This window comes from Mauremys reevesii, linkage group 19 (assembly GCF_016161935.1).
Source record: "Mauremys reevesii isolate NIE-2019 linkage group 19, ASM1616193v1, whole genome shotgun sequence".
Taxonomy (NCBI): Eukaryota; Metazoa; Chordata; order Testudines; family Geoemydidae; genus Mauremys; species Mauremys reevesii.
In genome coordinates, this window is record NC_052641.1 from 20,799,741 (window position 1) to 20,816,108 (window position 16,368).

The following is a 16,368-nucleotide window of genomic DNA, read 5'->3' on the forward strand; positions in this document are numbered from 1 at the left end:
ATGTGCCTAGATAACTATATGGATCCCATCAGTGTAGTTTCTGGGCTTTATTTACATTTTATATCTTAATTATTAAATGGATTAGGATACACTTTATTTTGTCTGCATTATTAATAGAACATCTTCACTATTTTTTTCTGTAAAATAATCTGTTTGTTGCATGTGGTCTATTCTTATTTCCCCAAAGAAAACACGCTATCGCATATTTCTGATGCATTATGTACCTGAAGCTAAGTAATCACTGATAACTGCATTACACTGTAGAAACTGTTCCTGTGTTATTGATAATTGCACTATGATAGTTCCTGTATTACTAAGACTATTATTCTGATCTCTCTTCCTAAAGGATGGATACATAATGACCTGTCATGATATGATTTTGTACATGGGGAAGAAAAAGACATTTAAAAACTGTCAAGGCAACAGCTGAGTTAAGGCCCTGCCTAATTCCTTATTTCACATTCATGTCATATAGGATTATCAGGTCCCATTTGCAATGTGTTGTCTTAAATACCATATTTTATTTATTTACTTGATCGAGTACATTTTAGAGTTATATTAAAACCTAATGGCACAATGACGGAAAAAATGTGTTGTTTTACTGACACTCTCCCATGCCATCCCTGACAGCATATAGGCAAGAACAATTGTGCAGAGATGAAGGCAGGAATACAGTTAAAACAACTTCCAAATAAAGCCAACCACCCTGGCATGCTCCTGAAGGAGATAGGAGGATTGGCAGGTGCTCCCACAGAAATGCTAATGAGCTACACCAGCAGCAGACAGCTGATTCCCGGAAGGATGTGGGTTATAAACCAGCTGGAAGGAAGAGAGAGCTGGAGTATGAGACACCAACGTGGTGGTTTCTTCTTTGCACTGTGGCCAAGCTGCCAGAAGCAAACCAACCTTTATATCATTTATACCTTTGGGTATAGAAAACCTTGATATATTATGAACCATTTTTGAGGGGATTGGGAGAGGAAAAACTTCCCTACTCAACCAGTGATGGGCTCTATCATTTTGGATTCCTTATCATTCCTAATCCCTAAAATGGGGATAACACTTGCCTTTGGCAAAGTGTTTTGAGAGCTTCATATAATAACCACACCTAGCTCTTATATAGCACTTTACATCAGTAGCTCTTAAAGCACTTTTAAAAAGGAGGTCAGTATCGTTATCCCAGTTTTACAGATGGGGAAATGGGCATGGAGAGGCAATGACTTCCGCAAGGTCACTGAATGGAGCTGGTGGTGGAGCCAGGAATAGAACCCAGGTGTCCTGAGTCCCAGTCCAGTGTTCCGTCCTCCAGGCAACATGGCCTCAATACAGCAATTAAAAAAAACCCAAACAACCTGAATGAGAGCAGAGTGTTCTTATGAGGTGGTAGGCTGTATGTGGTGCGGCTGCTATGTTTACTAGCCAGAGTTATCTAGTGTGACAAAATGCCTAAGTCACAAATCCTCCCTGCCCATTTTTGTGAATTTAGTGTGGGTGAAAGATGGAAGAGTGACAGCCCCAGCCACTGGAATCTTCTACTTATCCATAGAGCAGATGCTGGACAGACAGTGGCAATGTAAACTTTCCATGTCATCTCCCACCGCTATGCCTCATCTCTGATCTGAAGGGATCTGATGTGCTGAGAGCATTTGAATACCCCACTGCCTGTTCAGTTCTTGGCCTCTCTAATGAGACTGCCAACAAAGGTGCCAATTAGTGCCATTAGTGGGTGGGCTCAGTTCATTCTGTCTTTGCAGCTGAATGACCTATGACAGTGATGTCGAAGATAGTTGCAGTGCAGCAGAAATATCAATGTGTTGCATTGTGAATGTACCTCCATGTGTCATTGGGCTGGTACAAGTTGTTTTTTTGCCCTTCCAAACTGGTTTGTGTTTTTTAAAAAAAAAGGCTCCAAAAGTAAAATTCCAAGCATTCTTCTAAAAAGGCAAGGAAATCAAGAGCATGGTTCTAGCTTCGCTAGCTACACTATCACTGGGAAAGGTGCCATGTTTTGATACAAAGGTAGCACATACTAGCAAATTATCTCAGAGTACTGGAAAAATGAGTTGCATAACAGTCCTCAGTGCATATTTACACCCACTCTGACAAACGATAAAGAAATCAAGGAGAGCATCATAAGAGAAAAATGATTTCATATGAAAAAGCAATAAATTAACACTTTTCAGCAGCTAAGTCTTAAACCAAATATTATAGCGCAGGACGGGGCTAGGAGCAATTGGTATGTGAATAATAAGTTTGCTACTACTTAATGTTGCAGAACATGGGATAGTCATTAACATTCTCATGGCAAAAGCAAACACGTTCAACAACTCACTGATATCCCTCCCATTTTAAATACAGGCTTTTCATCACTTACGTGGTTTTGAGAATGCCAGCGTTACCAGAACATCAGGCAGTGTTAAGTGCCTGACAAGCCACTTGATCATCAGATCCAGAGCTTCTGCAAGCATCAATTTTTGTTTCCATGTTAGAACACAAGTCCCCTAAGTAAGGCAGTTACAAGATATTACCATGCAGGAAGAAGTCATAGAACATTTTGCATCAGGAGTGGAAGACAGCAAGGGTAAAAATAGCAGTTGAGTACAAAGTAATGTTAGGGTTAAGTGGAGGTTCAACTAAGTTATCTCTGATGATACAGCATAAAGTATTGATCATGTCTGTACAACTGGACAAACTTCTTATTCTCATCATTAGATTTCTCCATAGCTTCAGGTTTCTTCTAAGCTTCTGTAGTTTTGAGCCAAAAGTTTCCATTGGTTTGTCCACGGAGGTGCCTGGGTTTGGCTCAGATACACCTTGACAGATTACCTATAAGAAGCAAGTTTTAAAAATATGCTTTATAACTCTGGAGTGAATTTTGTGCCAGACTGACAGATCTGGGTACCCGAGCCCTCTGTTTGTCAATGCAATAGATACCGCAAGTGCAGCAGCAGTTCAAGCTTCCCCTGCAAAATGTGCCCCAATCTCACCCTAAAGATATCCTCTCTCTGGCCCAGGGGTTAATTCTGTTTCTACAGCACATTTAGGGCCCAATTCAATATTCACTGAAGTAAATGGAAATATTCTCATTGATTTTCTATGCAAGTTAGGTCAGGCCCTTTATCCCTAACCTAGGAACAAGAGTATCAGTTATGGTGATAGCAACATCACAAAACTACCCTGTATGAAATTGACTGAAAACACCAACTCATTTTACACAGACCCATCAAAAACTAAGTACTTTGCAAAGTACATTTAATGTATCAGTTTTTGGTGCATGCTGTTGAGTACAGAGTTATAGCTTGAGATAGTGACACAGATAACTGCTGTAGTTCAGACCCACCCCTCTTGAAGACATGAAGTTGAATGCTCTCTATTTCTCACCCGGAAGAGGTTTAAAAAAAAAATGTGGAATTGTTCAAAGATGTCAATTTATTTTTAATTGTTCTGAAGCAATTATATTCTCCAAACAGAGAACAGAAAGGAAATCAGGCGGACTAAAATAACTACGTACTCCTAATCTGCTATAAATATTCAGTTCAATTTGTTGAATTTTAGCCAGAAACATGCTCGATCTACAAAAGATCAACTTTGTCTCCCATTGCAATTGTACAAAGTATAGAAATTACCCTTAGCTACTACCTCTAAAATCCTGCACATACTTATTAAGGACCTAAACCCGTAGATATTTACATCATGCGTGTAACTTTACTCATGTGAGTATCCCAATTGACATCAATGGGACTCATCGAGTGAATAGAATTACACACTTAATTACTGCAGGATCAGTCCCTTAGGCCATGCTCTCAAACTGCCTAGGCACTCAGAACCCTACTGATTTCAACAGGGCTCCACGTGAATGCAGGGATCTGTCCCTCAGATTGCATACTCTTCGGGACAAGCAATGGTATCTTTTTACCTGCCTATGCTGCCTAAAAACTTACTGTAAAATAATAATTAACAGCATGGTAGTTTTAGTGCAAGAAGCTAAAACACTATTTACCACTCAAAATTTTTGTAAAGCAATGAGATAACATATTTTCTCTCCCTGATAGCAAAAGGCCCATCACACAACAGAGCATAATCAATAAATCACATGTGGTTACTTTGCAGATCAAACCATATGTTTCTATATCCATGTCCAGACTGTAATAATGTTTGCATAATCTTGGTGGATTTTTCTAGTTCCTTGCTGCTAGTTTCATTTTTTTAATTCTCAATTCAGTGACTGTAGGAGAAAACAAACTGCAACCACAGTACAAGAATCAGCAGAAGACTCCACTTGCCAAACATCACTCCCCTCTACGGCTTTGTGATTGAAACTCATGCTCAGGTGAACAAACTGCCTTTCTGCTAAGAAATCTTCAGAACATGTCACCTAGTTACCAGTATGAAAAACCAAAGCCACCTTTGACATTGACAGATCATGAGCTCATTGGTACATGGCACATCCAAATCAGTACAATAAGAAAAATTATTCTAGGCAAATAACCTGATGGAGAAAATTATAAGAAATCTAATAATTCCAATAGTTCTCTGTATTCCATAAGAGGCAAGAGACCTTGAACCTGCAATTAGGTGCCTGATTTTACTTCAGTGGGACTAATTGTGTAGTTATGCGTTTTCAGGTTCACTAGGTAAACCAAGGGTCAAAACTCTCAGAAATAGACACCTTGGAAACATATCCTGACATTAACAAAAACAAAGTTATAATGACACTATAAGAATATGTGGAGATGTTTGAGTATAGCAGACCTGTCCGATCAGTGGCCAAGCAAACAGTGGGCTCTCTGTGACTGGGTTAGGTTCCAGCATGTGAGTCACCATTAGAGCACTGAGCCTGCAGTGGATCTACCAGAATGGATCCCTGAGCCCAGACAAAACCCCAAAGGGTGCTAACAGTACTGACTGAAGGACTGGGCCTTAGTTACAGATCACTTATTATGAAAATATAGACAGGAACCGTGGCACAAAATGATCAGTTCAACCCTACTTATGAACCTATTTTAGTTTCCTGCTGGGGTTTGACACAATTATTGGCTATATTTTTTTAAACAAAACAATATTGGCAACACTAAATTAAAAAATCATGACTCAGTTTCCAAAAACCATAAGGTTGGCTTAAGAATCATATTTAAAAAAAAATTAAAAACATTTTTGTTTCCCATTTGCATTCAGGTTTTTGAGCAGGTAGGAATCACATTTTCCAGCTTTACTCAGCAGCCACGAGGACTACAACCATTTTTGTCCCCAGATAAGGAGCTAGGGCTTTAAGAAAAACACTAGATATTGATGGAGTGGGTGACACGGCCTGGCTTCTCCTGAGCCACATACTAGGCTGGACACATTAAATTAAGTTTTGGGAACAAAAAATTCCCCAAACCCACTTCATTCCGAGTGCATCCATTGCTGCAGTGTCCATACAGCCCCAGTGCTACGAGCCACTGCCTGGGGTGGGGACACCAGGACCTGGGTCCCAAGGTCACAGCAGAGACACCCCCCATGCTAGGGACCATGTATGTGCTGGGAAGGACAGAGACCTGAGCCAGCTCCAGTGGCCTGGGGCACCTGGCAGATGTGCTGGGCAGTCCAGCCCTCATGCTCCACCCTGGCCCCTTCACAAGATAGCAGCATATACAGCTCAGACTGGGCCTGGGCAGGTCTTTATATACAACTCCCCCTGCCTCTCATCACTAGGGGACGGTTGCTGGGGTAGACGAGGGAGCCAATGACAGGCTCTAGCCCTTGCGCTTGCGCAGGGCCCGAAAGGCGGGGCCGCTGCCCACGCGAGAGCTAGAGCGCGAGCGCCGGTCCCGCTCCCTTTCCCCGAACGCGGGCGCGAGCCGGTCGCGCCCCCGCCCCCCTTCCTCGCTAGCAGGCGGCTGGCAGCGCGCGCCGTCTGGGGGGGCTCGAGGCTGAGAGCGAGCGCGGGCGCGCGCCAGCCAGCCCGCCCGCCCGCCCCGGCTCCCTACGTCCGTGTGAGCGGCGCCCCGGGAGCCGGCCTTTCAGCCTCCCCGTCCCCTCCGCCCGCGCGCTCCGCCCGGGCGCGGGCGCGGCCGGGGCATGAAGCTGCCGTAGCCCTGCGAGGTGAGTGGGGGCGGCCGGGCCTACAGGCCGCGGGGGCCGGGCGGAGGGCTCCGTGGGGAGCAAGGTGGGTCGAGGGGCCTCTGTCTCCCCGGCATCCTCGGGGCGCCTTCCCCATCCTCTGCCTGCGGGCGTGTGAGGAGGGGGGCGGCCGCTCCTCAATCTCGGCCCCTGAGTCAGTGCCTGAGGTGCTGCCCCCACCGCAGCCCGGCAGGGGTTCCCGGGGCGGTGGGACCAGCCTCCAGCAGCAGCTTGGTACCTGCGGGTGTGGTGAGGCTGGCCCCGGGCCGGGGAGGACAGGGTGTCTGCGGCAGGCAGGAGATGAAGGGGACCTTGTGAGAGGGCTAGAGACCGAGCCTCAGCTTTTCTTTCTCTAAACGGCTGGGATGAATACGGGATTTGTGCCCGTGCCTCGCTGATACGGGCTGGTAGCAACTGCAAAGGGTGGTTCTTGGGGTTTTTTTTTAAACAAAACTGAAATGCAGGGTTTAAAAGGAGAAGGTGGGCTTACATGGCTTTCAGTCGTGGGTGAATTTTCAATTGCCAAATAGATCGAGCCAATAAAAATCTTTTGAGGGTCTAAAGGCCTGTGTTGTTCAGTCTACAGTATTGTGCCTGGTGTGATGCATTTGAATGAGCTGTTCAGGCAGCTAGTCTTCTATGTGTGTGTTTTTTAAGTGTAATGGAACCCATTGCATTGTTTTTGTTTTAGATGGTGGATGTTGATGATTGTGCCGTTGGAGATAGCACCAGAAGAAAAATGGATGCCCTGACAGATAGTGCAGTTGAGATTGTCCCTTTGGAGCTCTATGATTCAGCCAGAGCAAAAATAGCTGCTAATCTACAATGGATCTGTGCTAAAGCCTATGGAATAGGTAAAATCGCTTTCATCGGGCAGTCGTTCTTGTCTCTATTCTTGCCCTTTTCATCTCCCCTGCCATCACACAAGTAATTAAATCAGGCTTAAATCACCTTTGTTTTCATTATCAATAATGTGTCAAACCTATTCCCATGTAATAATCCAGTATTTCATGATGCATCTAATAAGAATAAAGCAAACAATCAGAATAAAGTGGTGTATCAGGAAACCTGACAGTGAATGCTATCTATTGTCACTATGAATGATTTGTACTTCCAAAATCTTATTGTTTTTACTAAATAGGATTTTCCTAAACCGAGCTGTTTGTTACCACCTGCAGACCTTTAGCTCATGTAGGCCTCAAAGGCTTTATCCTGATTCCTTGTCTAGTCATCTTTGCAGATTGGTGCTAGGACCTTGATGCTGGGTTGTTGTTTTTTTTTCCACATTGTCATGTTAGCTTCTTTTATTTTAATTTTAAGTTATGTAATTTATGAATCTGCTTCTAATGAGTAGCAGACTATTCCTTTTTTCCAAAAATGTGAACAAAGCTAATTTATGAGTTACAAATACATTTATCTACATTCTAGAGTATAGGGGAGGGAGGTAGTGTGAAAAAGTAAGGAAAGATACTTCTATAAGCTGTTCTTTGTCAGAAACCATTGATATCCAAAGAGTTTTCCTATGGCAATAATAAAGATTATGTTGGAACCTTGCAATACTTTCACAGGCATCTGTATCTACTGATTTTTTTCTATTGCAGTAGACCTGCTTGTATATTGTGAATTTTTGCTTGCTACCATTTGAACATAAATAGCCATGCTGTATATAAACTTGATGGAATACTTGTCTTTATACAAAACATAACAAAAACCATGCAAAATCTTGTTTTGGAAAATTAGATAGCCCTGTTAATCTAACTCTAATTTGCCAAACTCTAATATGCTTACTGGATTAACACTAGCTTATTTTGTGACAGGGCTGAGCAAAACAATACATTCCTGCAATTAAATATTTTAGACTGTTTTCAACAAGAATGTTGCTTTCTTCTAGTATTTTCAGAACTGTCAATATTTTCTGTCACTTTTGCATTTTTCTACAATTAAGAGTAAAAAAGAGATAGTGATATTGTTACTTTTAAAATTTATTTTCCTTTCTACCGAGTGTGAAGTTATTGCATTTTATGAGAGGAGTAAAGGGTAACATAACAATAGTATGATTATCTAAACAAAAAAATTCTAATGCAGCCTTTGGGTGTGTAGATATAACATAAATGTTGACTACTGCTACCACTATTAATAATTGGATACTCATGAAAACTAAACAGGCATTGTCCTGCATGAATATATTTCAAGTGCTTCAGTTGCTTGTAATGCCTCATTAAAGAGATTTTTAGTGAGTAGAAATAAAACATGCTTTGCAAGTTATAGAGGTTCATTGTTTATATTTTGGCTTTGTTTCAAAAGAAGGACCTAATCCTGCATTAGGATCCACACGCATGGATCCTGTGGTGCAGAGGAAGGATGACTGACTGCCTCATGTTTACATTGGCATTAACCTTTGTGGGACTCTGTAGGCTCAGAGATCTGTACTTATGCCTTAATCCTGCATCAATTTGCTAAATTTGTAGCGTATACTGGTTAGAGAACTAGCTGTTATTAAATCAGTTGGCCTTTTCTACGCTAGAAATTTAGCCTAAAATTCTTATTTTTATTAAAAACAATATACCATTGCCAGTGATAGAGGTGGTGGGAATACTTGTGTAGAGAAGACCCCTGTGGCTACTGGCATTTTTTTCCCACTGTCATGTAGACCTGCTTGGATCAAATGTAAATAAGAGTTAAATGTCAGCAACAGCAGGAGCATTATTTTCAGTAGGTACTTTCATTGTTGCTACCACTGGTTGGCTTCAATGGGACTAGTTGCAGTGAGTAAAGTTAAGCATGTGCAGAAATATTTGTAGGATCTGGACCTGAGTGAATTGTCTCCATATGGTGATACAAAAAAAGTTGCTTTGAGATATATTAGCATTACTTTGCTTTTTCTTTCCTAATCATGATACATCCTTTTCTACGTTGTCTTCAGTGACTGCTTTCCTCCATGATTTTCTCTTTCTTTACATGATGCTTGTTCTGTCTGTTTTCTTCTTATAAAAATCTATCTGTATCATACTCTATTTCTAGTTTTACTCTGTTCTCTTCTACTTCTAACTCCCACATGCTTATTATTTATTTGTATTATGATGGCATCCAAGGGCCTCAATGAAAATTGACTCTACTCTGCTGGTGGTTTAGAAATACACAGGAAAACATCATCCCTACCCCAAAGAGTTTAATTTTAGGGCTTGACTACATGATGGGGTAACGCGTTCAACAGGGCTGTGATTTCTAAAGCACACTGATGTGCTGTTCATTAATTGGACTGTATAGACCTTGCTGGTGCATTCTAAAGTTTACTTAGTGTACTTTAACATAATGCTGTTTGAAAAAGTACTGTGTTAAAGCGCACTAGGAACCTTCAGTGCACACCAGAATGGTCTACTCTGTTCAGTTAATGCATAGCACATCAGACCAGTTACTGCGCTTTAGAAAACACAACCCTACACTGCACATTATCCTACCACATCGACAATCCCTGATAAGTAAATGTAACAAGAAGTGGAGAGAGGGAAAATAACAGTGATAGTTAACCTAGGTAACAGTGTAATCCTATGTGCTTATGATTCCAGATCACTTGAAAATTTTTAAGCTCCATTTATGTGAAAAGTTTAAGACACTTACTTAACAAACAAACATATAAAATAAAGGGAGGCCCCACTAGCCACAGGGCAATGCCCTGTAGTGAAAGCCCAGCCCCAGTGCCTGCAAGATGCTGAGATTTCTACCACTGAGCTCTTGCAGTGGCTCCTACTTTGAGATTCTAAGTTTAGTGTTAGGCTGGCTAGTAGGTATCTGAGAAATAAGAAGTGCACCAACAGCCTCCTCTGGCTGCTGAAAGGAAGGACCCCTATGGCTGTGGGGACAAATTTGTGAAAAAACAAGAGGTTTTGGGGGGAGGAGGGGAACCCTGTTCTTTTTTCCTTTTGAACTGCTATTTCACTGAAGTATTTACACAAATATAATATTTGAGAGCTGTGGGTACTGAAGTGTTCAGTTTTGTCTGAATATCAGCTGTAACTGTTCAAAAATGTTAAAAGGGAGATGTTGAGAACATTAAGGTTCTTGTTATGCCTGTTCGTCTTGTTAGGAAATAATGAAAAAGTTGTCCAACTGTCTAGAAGCACAGAATGAAAGAGGAATGAATGGGTGGAGTTGTTGGTCATTATAGGGGTGTGGCTAGTGGTTAGAATAAACTCTCTCTGGATGTTGAAGAGGGGAGTAGATGGAGCTGTGAATTTTTATGGGGTCTTGGTTTACTAGAATCTAGATAGGTCTGGAAGGTGGGCAGGACATCTGACCACTTTTGCTTTATGTATAAAGTTGGCAAGGTTATCTTATTGTTTCATGCTTCTGTGTTGAATTTACAAGGTGATGATTTCTCAGTCTGATTATAGTAAATGTGAAAGCCAATGATCAGTACTGCAAATGGGTTATTAATGTTTAATGATTACCAAATGTTGGTGTATGAATCTGTCTGAATTAGCATGGCTAAAGTTGAAATAAATGGTAGGAGGAAAAACTGAATGGATTAAAGTAATGAAAAACTAATTTGCAAGTAAAATGTACACACCATCAAGAGTTAGATGGATAACAGTTTTGTTCATCTGAAAGTTCAGGAAATCTTTTTTCATATACTTCAAGATCAAATTGGCTGTTGAATGAAACTTTTCTATTGGAAGTGGAAGAGCAGAAAGTTGATGAGATTGTTCTGCAAGTGAGATCTCTTTATGCCGTTGTCTTTAAAAACATAGCTGTGGTAATTTAAGCCTCTATCTTGGGCTTATCATCATCATCATTCAGGAAAAGTCTGTGATGTCTTTGGTACCTAAAATATAGCAAAGATCAATTTGTGATTATGCCTTAAACTGACAGGCAAAACTAAAACTTGATAAGAATTTTTCAGCCTTTGTTCATGCTAGCACAAAATGAGCAGTTAAAAAATAGTGGAGCACTTTGCCCTTGATATACTCTTCCAGACTAATTTAAACTATCTGGACCAGTACTAGAATAAGAAATAGGAAAAACAAAAGAAAGAAATAATAGAATCTACATTGACATTCATTGGGAACCAGAAGCTCCATTTCATGTTTGCCAGTAATACTTGCTCCTATATAGCACCATAAAACATTATTTAGTATGTAAATACTACTGCCGCTTCATAGACAGGAAAACAAAGGCTCAGAAGTTATCTGACTTACTAAGGTCACAGCAATAGTACCAGGACCAAAATTAGGAACCACGTCTGACTTCCCCTACAAGTCCTTTGAGTAAGCCACCAGACTACAGTGCTCCCAACTAAGGGTTAGTTTGTTTTTTTTGGCTCTGTTTCTCTGTCTGTTAAACAGATGCAATGATATTTTTATAGGCCCGGGTTTGAAAAAAAATGCGCTTAGCCTTAGCAAGTAGACACTCACCAAGGAAAGTTTCCATTTATTTTGTAGATTCTGAGTTTTCATTTAAGAATTTAAAGCTCCTCATCTTGAGGGTTACGAAGATAACTTTCCAAATGTAAAGTGATGTAGTACCGTCTTAAACCTGCAGACCTCCAATACCTTTATTACTGCTCATTGTTTTTTCAAGACTCAGCAAAATGAAAACTGACTAGTTTTGTCAGTTTTGACTGCTGCTATTCAGACCCCTGAGAGTAAAGTAAAACTGACAAAGATCAGGTCCATTTCACTCTGCTGTTTGGCAAACGTTTTTCAGCATGTGGCCTATTGTTTAAATCAAGCAATGAGTCTGCAAAAATACCACTCTTAGACTGCCAAGTTCCTTTAAAACTTCTGTCAGTTGCTTTTGTACGTTAAGGTGGGATCTTCAAAAGCACCTGAGTGACTTCGGTTGAACACCCAAACATCAAAGTTTAGCTCTATGCTAAATCCACTAGATCATTAGGCTTCAGAGGTGGCATCTTCAAGAATACAAGTTTTTCAAAGTAGCTCTTTGCTGTTTTGCAAAGATTTTAAATTACAAGACATTTTTCTGAATATTTGTGAGATTACTACAATTTCATTGAAGTTTTACCATTTTAAAACATGCAGATTTCATGGAGGAAGGAAGTCCACAATTAATATTTTACCCATGTTACTAATGTCTACATTTGTGGTATTCACCTTTTTAGTTTGAGCACCAAATGCCATAAAAATTAACTTTTTTATTACATTTTGACAGTAAAATTGGATCTAGGTCCAGTCCACATCACTCTTGCGACTGTGATAGCAACATCTGTGTATAAGGTTTCTAGCCTGGTTTCCCTGACTGATGTGGGTAGGGTTTTTTCCCTCCCAAGTAACATTATTATAGATGATTTAGAGAAGTCTATAATACGGTTCTATAATACAATTATAAGGACAAAAATCTCTTCTAATTGGTCAGGGAAACATGCAGGAATGACTTCAGACCATAATGTAGACAAGGCCTTAATTGCAGAGCAGGGGTGATTAATGCTTTATTGCATTTTAGTGTAGCTTTAAGTATACACATGCAGGGCTTACTTAAATGATTGTGTAGACTTACTAATTTAAAATTTTGATATAAAATTAAATTTTTGCTTGGATTTTGGTTCTCTATCATGGTATCACACCTCAAACAGCATTATACTACTACCTGCTTTTGTAGTTTAGATGATAAGTCAGATGTTTCAAACTGGTGCATTATTCCTTAACCATGGTGTGTGAGTGAGAGAGGGGGTAAGGAAATTGTATCCTGGGAGCGGGGGGCGAGAGAGACTCTGCAAAATGTATAGCTGGCTGCTGTTAAATTTGAAGTTATTTTAAAAGTTACGTAAGTAACTTTTTAAAGTGATCTGTTGTATACCAAGTGATTTACACTTAAGACTGCTCACTTTTGGAAAAAACAGAATTCATTAGCATGTGTTAAAATAAAAACTTTCTCATCAGGAGTAATACAAACTTGCATTTGAATATTTCTTCTCTGAAAATAGCTCACCTATCTTTCTGCTTTACTCACTGGAACAATTAATTTTTTTAAATTAATAATTGGAGATATACCAATCTCCTAGAACTGGAAGGGACCTTGAAAGGTCATTGAGTCCAGCCCCCTGGCCTTCACTAGCAGGACCAAGTACTGATTTTTGCCCCAGATCCCTAAGTGGCCCCATTAAGGATTGAACTCACAACCCTGGGTTTAGTAGGCCAATGCTCAAACCACTGAGCTACCTAACTTGTACTTGATTATTGTGTGTTGTTAAAAAGCTGCTTACGAGCGCTGGAACACACTTTTTATTTAAAAAAAAAAAGCATTGCATTTTTTAATGGAGAGGCAGAGTAAATATATATATGGTATTTCAAAGTTTATGCCACTATATGAGGGGTTGTGATGGGAAAAGGTATCTTAAAATTTTAGAATTTTTTTTTGTCATTTAATACTGTATCAGTAGGCTAATTCAATTGATCTAATTCTGTTAGCGTATTCCCTACATTAGGGAGGTGTAAGAATTTTTGAATCCATAAATATTGTGCATGAGCGGGGAGAAGGGGACAGGAGGTGTGCTGCTTGTTGTTTTTGGATGGCTGTGTGCTACATATAGAGAGGTAATTGGCAGTTAGAGATGTGAGACTTTGACTTGTTAGGTGATCTAGCCTCTCCTTTAAAATGGGTTTTGAACCTTACAAGTGATGTTTGCTGAGGAAGACAGTCTCTTAGACCAAGGAATAACCTAAATGTGTAGTTGTGTGATGTTGCTAGGAAAGCTTTTATTGCCACATGTTTGAGATTAATACTTTACATGTTGCAAAGCCACAAGGGTATTATTCGAGTCTTCTGAAACTCGTGATAGTAAACATTATACCATTCATTCTGCATCACATTTTGTCCCACTTAGGTTTTTTTAGTTTCCAAATTTTCTGGTTCATTAATCAAGCTAGTTACTAAGGTTCAAGTATTCTTCCTGTGGGTTTATTTTAATGATATCCACAAGAACAGTATAAAGTAAATCTGTATTATAAATACAAAAGCTTACATTGTTACAATTTTTAGTCATTGACTCTAGCTATGAGAGTTGCCAAACAAATCCTTGTAAAATTGGTTTAAATTTATAAAGTATCTTGAGAGACTTTGCTTCTAAATTTGTTATTACTAGAATCAGTGGTTAAAAATCCTGTTGAGTTGAATGGGTGTAATATCAAGTCCATCAGGAGTTAATGTTGCCTATTGTGTGTATATGTTGTACATTTCTATTTGTAATTTGTTAAAACTGTGATAGGCCTTAGCATTTAGGCATTAAATTGATTAAACTTCCTTGCATTTTTTTCTGAAGGAATATTCTTACTTCTAACTCTGATATATAAGGTACAAAAAATCCTAGAAAACTCGACTGGACAAACATTGCTATGGAATTAATCAGTAACATTAAAGAACAGCAGTAAACCTCAAATTATTTTTGGTACTGATGTGCAGATTGAAATTATTTCTAGCTTTGATCTTCATGTTAATTGTTCAGAACAGCAGTTGGTGATGTTTTTGGATGAGTTGTGGACTGCGTACTATACTGCCCATCAGAAACTGGGGCAAATTAGTTCTTCTAATTACCTTTAAAATATTTTTCTTAAAACTCAAACCAAAAATCTTAGGTTGGCATTATAGAAAGCTAGGTAAACAGTGCTGCTGTGCCTTGAATTGCTGAATATGCAGTCTCTTTATTCAGATGGGGACCTGAAGGGATACCATCAAATTGAAAACTACTCAGTTTCAAAAGTGAAGTGAGAAGTAGTTTCATGTACTACACTTATTCTGGGCCCTTCTGCCAATTTTTGTGGTTGTACAGTCACATTTTCATGTCTTTGAAATGTTTTCTCTTCTATTGCCTTGTCAAAACCCACCAAAATTGTGAACTATATAGGGAAATCAGTGAGAAGAACTATACGTAAAGTGCTTTCAAATGCACAAAGAAAAAAACAAGCAGAATTTTCTGTAATCTTTTATAGTAATCTTAGATGTTACTTGTAATGATAGCAGGTACAGGGCCCAGTACAGTTGGCACCCCAATCTGGGTGAGGCCTCTAGGTGTTGTTGAAATATAAATATTAAATAACATTAAAACATTCTTTAGACAGAAGGTTTTTTGTTTAAGACAATGACCTTTTAAAAAGAAACACACCCATTGTTTCCATCCGCAAATCATTGTAGTAAAGAGTTCTATCTATTAGAATGCTAGAGAGAGCATTTGTATTTTTAAGCACAAACATCTGAATTAATTAGACTACCGCAGTTTCTGATCTTTCCTCCTTTCCCTGGAACTGCAGCTCAGGGTTTTTCCTGAAACTAGTAATCATTTTTAAATTGAGTTATGGCTTAACCATATTATAACACTAGCCTGATAAGTGTAGACAGAGCTGAAATAATTTTAACTAGATTTTAAGTCTTGAATCTGGCAGAGTTTAAAAACTCTTCCTACTATAAAACTGTAAATTAAAGGATGAATGCTAAAAGGAAGCTGTCAAGAAGAGTGAAACAAAATGTTAATGTTAGTACCGGTATGTTAGTTGTCCTTAGTAAAGCACTGAACTTGTGAGCAAATGCGTTCTGAGCAATTGGGAGGGGGGGACCAAAAACTTGCAGTTAGAGTTTTAGGAATGTAACTGAATAAGAAGTTGTTAATTCTGGTCACTTTTAACATAAGAATTATCTAGCTTTTGACGTCATTTTTCAGAGTGTCTTTAAGAACTACGTGATATGAAAAGCTAATAGAAATTTAATATTTTCCACTTTTTTAATGGGGCAGTTATTAAACCACTTGCAAATGCATTACTGCAGAGATTCAGGGTTCCAGGTGGCTGTAAGGATTTTAAACACTATCATGTAACCCTGCCTAGACACAGTGATAAAAATATAGGTGATCACTGGTGCTTTGTCTATACTAGCACTGCTACTGTGGAGCTGCACTGATAGTAGCACATGTAGGAATTTTAAGGGGAAAAAATCCCACTGTAGACAAGGCTGAAGTCTTCTGCATTCATAATTTAAAATGTATGTAAATTACTGTGCTCGGGGTCCCATGTTCAAGTTTATAAAAACATTAAGATGTCAGATGTGAAACTGTGTTGCTTCATGCTGAAGGCAATGAGGTGATTATTAGAAATCCCGGTTAAATAGCTTTTCCTTCATATATTTGCACCTAAATAAAAAGGGCTTCAAGAGTAGTATTGTTTTAGCTTCTGTGCTTTCATTATGTTGAAAAAAACTTGTTGTTTTTTTAAGTACCAAAACTAAGATTAATCAATTTTGTAACCAATATATAAAGCAGCTGAG

General features: G+C 39.3%; 1 protein-coding gene across 2 annotated transcripts in view; it reads left to right on the forward strand.

Moving 5' to 3' along the window:
- The first annotated feature begins 819 nt into the window (after positions 1–819).
- Positions 820–16,368, forward strand: part of CAMSAP1 (calmodulin regulated spectrin associated protein 1) — a 48,058-nt gene continuing 32,509 nt past the window's right edge. The window contains exons 1-4 of one of the 2 annotated variants that reach the window (XM_039506397.1): positions 820–929; positions 2,359–2,593; positions 4,223–4,330; positions 6,794–6,956. In XM_039506397.1, coding sequence (XP_039362331.1) covers positions 6,794–6,956 — 163 coding nt within the window. In that variant the 5' untranslated portion in view covers positions 820–929; positions 2,359–2,593; positions 4,223–4,330. Of the gene's footprint in view, positions 930–2,358; positions 2,594–4,222; positions 4,331–5,900; positions 6,085–6,793; positions 6,957–16,368 lie in introns of those variants that run through there. The other variant, XM_039506396.1, reaches the window with a different exon arrangement.